At 39.2% G+C, this 9,484-nt stretch overlaps 1 protein-coding gene across 7 annotated transcripts in view; it reads right to left on the bottom strand.

Annotated features, from left to right (window-relative positions):
• Positions 1–1,183: 1,183 nt before the first annotated feature.
• The window catches only part of map4k5 (mitogen-activated protein kinase kinase kinase kinase 5), a 40,486-nt gene continuing 32,185 nt past the window's right edge, over positions 1,184–9,484 (bottom strand). For all 7 annotated transcript variants that reach the window (XM_037538611.1, XM_017696624.1, XM_037538612.1 and 4 more), the window contains 7 exons: positions 8,463–8,566; positions 8,094–8,271; positions 7,857–7,925; positions 7,670–7,762; positions 7,502–7,572; positions 5,201–5,256; positions 1,184–2,233 (listed from right to left, as the gene is read on the bottom strand). In XM_037538611.1, the coding sequence (XP_037394508.1) occupies positions 2,146–2,233; positions 5,201–5,256; positions 7,502–7,572; positions 7,670–7,762; positions 7,857–7,925; positions 8,094–8,271; positions 8,463–8,566 (659 nt within the window). In that variant the 3' untranslated portion in view covers positions 1,184–2,145. The remainder of the gene's footprint in view (positions 2,234–5,200; positions 5,257–7,501; positions 7,573–7,669; positions 7,763–7,856; positions 7,926–8,093; positions 8,272–8,462; positions 8,567–9,484) is intronic.

Below are 9,484 nucleotides of genomic sequence, written 5' to 3'. Positions count from 1 at the left end.
TTAGATGTGTTGGAGAAGGAAAAACGCCATAACGAGCAGTGCAGACCTCCAGGAAAAGGACTAGGAAGGACTGGAAACTTGAAACACAGAGGAGTAAAAACATGTAGTACTGGACATAGTTATGTCCCGTGATCCCAGAGAGCAAATATATATCAGACCACTGCCTTGATAAGGTCGACATCCCCCTCGGATCACCCGGGTTGTTGCCCTACACATCTTCACAAGCATATTTTAAATGCTCGTGGCTTTTTGCTTGGTAAAAAAGACTAAGACAAATATTAGAAACAATTAAGAGAATAAATAAATAAGCCTAATACAAAATGATTTTGCTGAGAATGTTGCCGACACTGTGCTAGATTGTTTACAGCTGTGTAAACAGTATTTATTCTATTGCTGTCAAAATTAATTACAAATTTACAAAGGATCACTACGGAGCCCCGCTGGTGACATCCTGTATAGATAAAAAATAATGCGGATGTCGTAATTAGGATGTCGTTCCCACGCGTTGATATGGCGTGGCCACGCATTATTTTTATTTATACAGGATGTGATCAGTGGGGCTGCATAGAATGACCGAAGAAGTGAATGAAAAAAGTAAATTGGAGTATGAGTGGAAAATGAGCGTCTCACTCTGCTTAACCATCAGTGGGGCACCCAGAAAACGGCAAGCAGAAAGCCAGGGGGATGCCAGCTTTGCAGTAAATGGGCTAACAGCAGCCCACTATCCTCTTGCTACCTGTGATGTCATCTGCATCATGTAAAAGTCATTTTGAAATGACACAGCTTTGTTAAAGGATTTGCTAGTTTAAAAAAAAAAAAAAAATCTACTTTGGTCACTGAGTTAGCTTAAACTGGAAGAACTCTCTGTTGTTTTGTGCTGCCGCTCTCAGAACTGGAGTTTGAAGACTACCCAAACCATCAAAACTGCTCTTCCTTCAGCATTAGCAGCAGTCACGAATTGAAAATGGAACATGAACGGCACAGTTTGCAAGCTTGACAAACAATTCTGCATCCAATGGTGTGCGTGTATATTCAAATGTGTCCAACACAAAATATGACTTATGCACCTAGTGAACAAATCAAAATCCTAAAGAAATCTAAACTTCCTTGTGTAGGATCACAACTTCATTTTAAATTGTGCTTATGGAACATGTGAGATTTCAATTAACATAATGACACTGAATCGTTAACAGTCCTTTTTTATTACAAAAACGGCATACATTAGAACTGAAGCCATGGAAACACTCTGCAAGTCATAAAAACCTAGCATCTCCCATGTTTTGTCATTCTTAAATACAAAAAACATCAATGTACAAAAGTGCTTACATGGTGCAAAATATCGAATAAAAGATTAAAAAAAAAAAAGATAACCATTTTACATTATAACCGCATTCTAAAATGTAACCAAGCGTGAGAGTAGGAGGGACTTTATTACATAGCAGTAAAATGAGGATATAGCCATGCTGAGTTCTGCTCTGATTATGAGAAGCAGCTGGTGCTCTCTGGGTATCATTTCTTTTAAACTACAACGTGGCTACAGCTCAATAAATTACATTTAAATAGCTGATGCTCCAAAAGTCCTCACTCTCCTTAGAATATCCCATTCCTAGTAAATACTCCCAATAACAGTTTGAAAAGTTTAATTCTGGCCTTAGATGAGAATTAACATGGTAAAGTTCATCCTGAACATGCATTAGTTGCATACTGAGTTAGACACACAGGAGGGCCTGTTTCTCAAAGAGTTTAGTTAAGCACACCCAACAGTCCCCTCCGAAAGGCACTTCATATTATCGGCTGTTTGCAGTATTGCCGTTGTTTAATATTCCTGTTGCTTAATTACGGGCAGCTCTGCTATTTATTACATTTGCTGGAATCTGAACCATTACACTGCTGTGTTTGGGCCCATTAGCCAGTAACAGAGGCAAAAAGATGCATGGCATTTAGGCTGCTCTGAGAAACCTTTCAGAGATATAATAAGACACGATCTGGAGCATTGTACTCACTGCCTTTAAACTGTCTCTTAAAGAAGAACAGTTCTGCTCACCAAGCATATTGCCAGAGAAGAGTCCATTGTTAGGCAGCTCTGGATCCATAATGGCAGCTGCAGTGGTCATTGAGTACTATCAGCATATATGTAATAACAGACTAGTAACTGTTCTCATGGCCCGCCAGGATGTAGAGGTTACTGAGAGCCGTCGGGTTATCTGTGGGCCTGCTCTCCAAAACCACCACCCTAAAAACAAAAAACAAACAAACAAAAAAAAAAAAAAAAAAAAAAAAAAAAACAACAGCATATATTAATACTTGGAGGAGCAAAGGTTAAAAAAGAGAATGAGAAAGGAAAAGAGGAAGGGAGAGGCAGAAAGTTACACACAATTTCAAAACGGACCCAATACAGGCAGTGTGTAAAATGCAAATAAAAACAAAACGGTGATTCATAAATCTATTTTAAGTTGAACAAAAATGGTAAACATATGTAATGTTTTTCCTTCTCAGCAACTTTATTTCTAAAAATAAACACACACTTGTTCTGAAATTGACGCTCCCAACACAGCACCAAAAAGTTGGTTGAGCAAGAAGTTGGTTGAGGCCCACCTTTGCCAATAATGCAAAAAAAAAAAAAAAAAAATTCTTCATCCAGTGATTGCAAAGATTTGAAGTGTTTCATTTTAATGGAAATCATAATATTCATTGAAATAATGGACGTCATGTTCTAAGAGCCAAAGAAGTAAAGGACCACCCAGATTGGTACCAGCGTAAAGTCTGTCGCAGTATTGAAAGTATTAGCAATTAACTTGCACATCTGTGAAATAACTATTAACGCTAAACGCATTTTGGATCAACATATGTTGCCTTTTTCAAGGACACCCATGCTTGTTTTAGCATCAAGCAATGCTTTGCTTGTGCTACACGGCAGGACGTAATCAGAGAGTGCAGGTTCAAGACTGGCCTGCTTGCAGTTCTACAGCTGCCTCCCACTGAATACATGCATCTTATTAAGCTAAAAATATGACACAGCTGGGTAGCAGAGCTGAAGATTGACAAAAAAAAATACTCTTTCAAAAGTGGATCAATTGGTGTCGTCAACGCCCAATTACTCTTTTGTAATTGGGGCTGTATACAGAAAGAGAACAGATAAGCGGTAACACTAAGACACTTTCTCCGAGTTTCTGGCTCTGTGTGGCTGGTCGTGTCCTCAACAGAGGGAGATAGATGAGAGGGGGAGGCAGCGGGCACAGGGCATCAGATGAAATTACAGCACACAGACACACAGACACACACACACACACACACACACACACACACACACACACACCAACCTGGCACTGCCCATGTCACAGTGAATAAAACATAGAGTCCAGGGACAGAATGTGTATGTGCATAAAGCATGCAAGTACCAGAATAGACTGCCAAATTGCACCTATGAAGAAAGAGTGGCTAACAGTGTTTTGCTCATGTTTGGGCTGACCAATATGTACTGTGTATTTATGTGGCTGTGCAGAAACAGACTATTTAGGTTGTGAGAATGAGACTCATTTCTTAACCGGGCAGAGGCCAAAACCTTGGGGCCTGGGGCCAGGGGCCAGTGCACCTGTTTCACAATGGATGAGTGCAACCTACCAGAGCTCTGACACAGAGGAGAACGTGTGTGTCTGTAATAGATACTGCCTCCTCCCACACTATACTCCAACACTGACATCATTTTCTTCCAGAACTAGCTGCACATAAAGAGCCTAATGGGTGAACAGACCAATAAAGCACTGAGACTGCATGACCCTTACGGTCCTCTGTCTGCAGCCCTTCATCAGCAGTTGGTTTTGACAACAGGACTGCTGTCGGTTGGATATTTTTGGTTGGCGAACTGTTGCATGTTAGTTTAATATGTGGTCTTCAGGTATCATATCTTGCAATTTAATTAGGGATGTCAATTTATTTTTTTTAGCCCCCTCCAATTCAATCAGATTTTTCTGTATTACTGAGTATCAGCTGGTACCAAGTCCTATTTGCTATTTGCTTTTCCATAGATAATTTAACTGTACAATTTAGGTAAGATTATTCCACACAACTGTAAGTAACCAAGTTGCATTTTCCAAAAACGACCATTTTATAGTACATTTAAATACTGGTTCATGATCAAATCTGACTGACCTCCCTGATAATTTGATTACCAGCTACTTTAATATTCTGCATGAAATCACTTAATTTTTGCTATGTGCACAATGATGTACACCCTGAACTCACAGTTTTTGTTTTATTGGAATAATAATGTGAACCAACCATTTTTTAAAATATGCCACAGCAGCCTGCTATTTTTTATGTTTTGAACGCAGAGTTCCTGCCAAAGCTGGTTTAAAATGGTGTGGCTGCCAGTATCAACTGTAGTTTAATTTTCAAGTGATCGCAATCAGTGGGGACAAATATGACAGAACTGTATTTAATAGGGTGTTTCACTGTCAGCCAAACACTCATATTTTACACACGCATACTTGGCTGAAAAGCATTTGATTTAAAAACAGTGGAAACACTGGCACTGCAGATATGACATATGAGCTGTGATGTGATATATCTCTAAAAATGTGGCTCCTTGCTGCAGGTTGTGAGTAACGCCCATTTACTGCTCCTCTACAACGGTGGAATAAACACACCACAAAGAAAAAAAAATAAATAAATAAAAATAAAGATACTGGATTTATTTTAACCAAAACCAGATCCCTTTAAAAATGCCCAAAATCAGCCTATATTTAATACAAATAATAGTAAACCATTCAACATTTTCAGACATTTGACGACCTTCATTGTCAAAAGCCTTCCTTTTTAGTCATGAAACAAGTTTTACTGAGATTTTACTTTAAGCCTTGCATTGTACGTGCACACACACACACACACACACACACACACCCCAGTGTGCCTAACTCACCATAGTAACAGAAGTAGTAAGGGAAACCAGTGGCTCCCAGAGGATACAAGGAGACATGGGGGTGAAAATGTGGGGGTGTGTTGAAGTGTTTCCAGGTGATGAGGAAACAGAGTGAGCTTTGATGCACTTAGCAGGGAATAATGAACGAGTGGGTGGGTGAATGATGGACAGCTGCATACAAACGGATTAAGCACAGAGGCAGGATGAGAGAGAGAAAAAGTGCGTGCGAGAGAGCAAGAGAGAGAGCGAAAGAGAGCGAGAGAGAGAGCATAACACTCTTACCTGTCTGATCCCAGCAGTCTAAACACTCTGCTTGGGTCACAAATCTCCTGTGTTACCTGCAATCAAGTGGACAGGTGCATTAAGGAACAGGTGGAACTCTGCAATATCAACTCCAAGGCTGGCCTGCATTATTTCTTCCAAAATTGTCATATTTTGCCTTGACATTACCAGGATGCTCATAATACCCTAAAATAGTATTTTCTAGTATGCTCATTTGCATATTGTAGTCTTGAGATTAGTATTGCAGAGGCTATACAGTGATAACTAGGGATGGGATTCTGATGGATATGGAGGAATATGGGAATTAGTGGCAGATGCAGATATCCAATTTCAAGCACATACATACCTCCCGATGCGAATATATAAACATTTATAAAATGCAGAAACTGGGACTAGCTCTACTTGGATTAGCATTACAGAAAACAATGCAACACGTATCTGAAGAGGCTTGTAAATGCAGTAAAATGAATAAAATGCAGACATTTTAGCACAGGAGCCCAAAATCTCATAAATAATCTGCTCTGCGAAAGTACAATATATTTTTAAAGCAAATATCTGCCGATACAGATAATCCACTATGAACAGACACCATGTGATAACAAATAAGATAACAAATAAACAATGATAACAAATAAGAAACAATATATTGTGCAGCTGTACCCCGAACATAAGCCACTAAACATATGCCATATGTTGAATGCAAGCAAGGAACAAAATATACTGAACAAAAAAAGATAATAGGATAAGAAAAGGTTTGGGACAGAGTAAATGTCCATCTCAGTTTATAATAAAGTAACAAAGACTTTATATGATCAGCCTCAATAATAAAATGTAAGTATTCTCCCCAACCTCAATTCAAAAAGTACTACAGACAGACATTCTTATAAGTTGCTGCTTTTCTTTTGTTACATTACACAGAACATAGAAGCAGATGCTCATTATTCAGATGAGAATTAAATAATCCCTTAAGGCACAAGTACCTGAAAGAAACCACTTTATTCAACATACTGATTTTGGTAACTGAGCAACCCAAGCGCTCCAATGAACTAGTAATAAATTTGACTCTGTAGTTGATTTGATGCTTCATACATATTTTGACATTCTGATTTTTCAGAACAATGCAAAACACACCATTCAGGTGGTGCTATAATAAAGTCAAGTTCAGTGCTCCAGCACAAAATCCTCCCTCCTTTAATTTATCTTGTGCACACAAACATGGGCACGCACACGCACACACACGGACAAGCAAGCAATTACACAAGGTGACAGTGCTGGTGTAACACCTGACTGGCTTATCCTGCAATACAGACAAGTCCCAGGAGGCCAGGTATTCTCTCTCTCCCTTACACACAAGTGCAGTCAAGCACACAAACTGGAATACGGTGGGTGCTGAGAGCCTTTCAGAAGCATCACAGAGGAGAAAAACAGCTGAATAATTTAATCCATCTCTCTCTGAGCAGCTGCTGCTTTCTGATTGGACATCAATTTTACATCACCTCTGACATTGTCATCTAAAAACACACACTGCCCTTCATATTCCTTCACTCACTGAAACACACACACACACACACACACACACACACACACACACACACACACACACACACACAGAGTATTGGCTTTCATAAGAGGGGTTCACCTCCTGGTGATCTCTGGTCTTTTATTGTTTGGATGATGGTTATCAGGTGAATCATCTGAACATGACACATGGTGTTTAGGGTGACACCTCAAAAACACACCAGCCACCTACACGCACACCACATCTTGTACACCCAACCCACACTGACAGAACTGACAATCAAATTTTTACTAAAATCTTTTCACTTGATGTTACATTTGCATGTGTTCAAGACACAAATCACACAACCACAGAGTCCTGTGAAACACACAAAGGTGTTCTTTTTCACCATCCCAAAAAACCCATCAGCGAGTATACTGTGTTTCACTCAAATGTCACCCTATGGAAGAATAATTTGTTGCGTTTTCCGATTCACACTGACATGAAAGAGAGCCACAGCACTGCACAGTATAGTGTTTCTTCTGTTACTGCACACATGGTTCAAGTAAAAGAATACCATTCATGATTGGTGACATGATTGGTAACTATCACAAGGATTGAATAAAAAATAAAAAATAAATCCAACGAAGAATGCAGAAGTATAAGAATGTGTGGGGAAAAAAAAGCTGCATCCAGCATTAGTATTTTGGATAGGGCACATATCTGATAGATAGTTCATACTTCATTGGATTCTTCAAAAGAAATATCCATGTTAATGTTGGTAACGAAGGGGTAGACTATACCTCATTAGATTTGAAGCTCTTCCCCTGCATACCATGTTTCCAGAAAGCCAAAACACTGTCCTGCAGACACACTAACACACACACACACACACACACACACACACACAGCAATTATAACCACATTCATAAACAATACAAACACACAAATATATCGGATAGTTATCTTACCAACTGAGCCGATGCAGAAGTCAAAGCTGAGTTCAGAAGCAAGTTTTTTATTAGACTTGAGCTTTCCTTGCAGATTCACTATCTTCAGATTTTCTGCAGGTACACACAGACACATACAGGGATCTACAGCACATATTTTCCTGCATGAGCCAGGTAAATACTTCTTTCAGACCAATGTCATACTTACTATCTAGGCACACAAGCACAGTGTCCCTCTCCAACTGAGTGACATGAATCGCATCAACCTGATTACCAGCTAGAACAAAAAGGAGACGGAAAATCTGTATGTCATACCTGTAGAACTACTATGAAGCAGACATGAGTGCTTCCACATATGAGCATATGCATGCATGTGCCTGAACCAGTATCAATAAACCAGGAAAAGGGGAATATCTTTTTGTATGTAAAAGTTAGTGTCTAGTACCTGAGCCAATTTCAGTGAACCAGGAGGAACAAGAGTTGAGGTTGATGGTTTCGAAGCGGACAACTTGGCCAGGCTCAGTGCCCTGACTGACGGCCACACAGACCATAGGGTATTCCTGCTCTGGCACCACTAACATCTCAAACACACGCAGAGGACTTGGCAATGGGAAATCAAAGTGCTGGTGGAGAGAAACGAAGCCAGAAAGAGAGAGGGAGAGAAAGTCTGACCAACTGCATAGGACAAGGTCTTAAGAACATACTGTGTGTATGTGTCATATTATATATATATATATATATATATATATATATATATATATATATATATATAAATATAAAAGTAGGCATGACTGTGACTATGTTTGTTACTAACCTTTATAAGCATGAATCTCTGCATGGGTTCGTACCACTGTAGAAGAACGATGCCATACTGCAGTGCTCCACACAGGTACTTATGACCTGTATATGGATTACGCACTGAGACAGAAAGGGATAAAGTAAAAGACACAAAAGAATAAGATGAAGATGTAACTTAAGATTCATCAGTGGTAATAAGCTGCACTTCAGAAATTACATTCCGATCCAATGTACACAAGCTATATTGAGGAATGACAAAGACCACTTGACTTGTAATTAGCATTGGGAAATTTAAACTTATGCAAAACTTATGATCTTACAAGGGATCTGTCATACAAAGGATGCACCGCCACCATTTTTTCAGTGTATGAGTACATGTTTTTAGTACTCACGGATACCAAAACAAATTATCAAATTATTAACCACCAGCTGATTTTAAATTAAGTACATCTAGCTATGCAGCATAGGTTCTCTCAGATCGAGTAGTGCTGCAGTGGAAAAATCATTATACCGCGCTATTCTATTCAAGTCAGAGTAAATTCATAGACCAACTTTCCCTCTCCAACCATATTGAGGAAGTGGCTGCGTTAGTGTGTGTTTAACAATGGGCTATATTCGTACAGTGTATTCCTGGCAGGAAAATATCAAGGCGGAATGTTTAAAGTAATCAACAGCTTTGTTATGGACTTCATTGCATTTGTTTATTAGTACAGCAGCTACACTCTGCTTATGTGACATGATATCAGTAGGTATCGGAACGCTATCTGAATGGTATTGGGGAATTTGTATAAGTACCAGTAAATGAGCAAGGTATCAGCCCAATGCCAGTTTTGATACATCCCTAGACAATGCTACATGCAGAAAAAGAATACCTAAATTCATGTCATTTTAGCTGCCAGTGCTGCACTGATTTAAAAGTAAGGCTGAATAATTTGGAGAAAGCACCCAATTACAGTTTTTCTAAACAGTAGTGCGAGTGAGATTATTTTTAAAAAATTAAAAGGTCAAGGCATTTTAGTTTGGCCAAGACCAACAGCA

Source organism: Pygocentrus nattereri, chromosome 5 (assembly GCF_015220715.1).
Source record: "Pygocentrus nattereri isolate fPygNat1 chromosome 5, fPygNat1.pri, whole genome shotgun sequence".
NCBI classification, from domain to species: Eukaryota; Metazoa; Chordata; class Actinopteri; order Characiformes; family Serrasalmidae; genus Pygocentrus; species Pygocentrus nattereri.
This window is presented reverse-complemented; position numbering and strand designations above follow the sequence as displayed.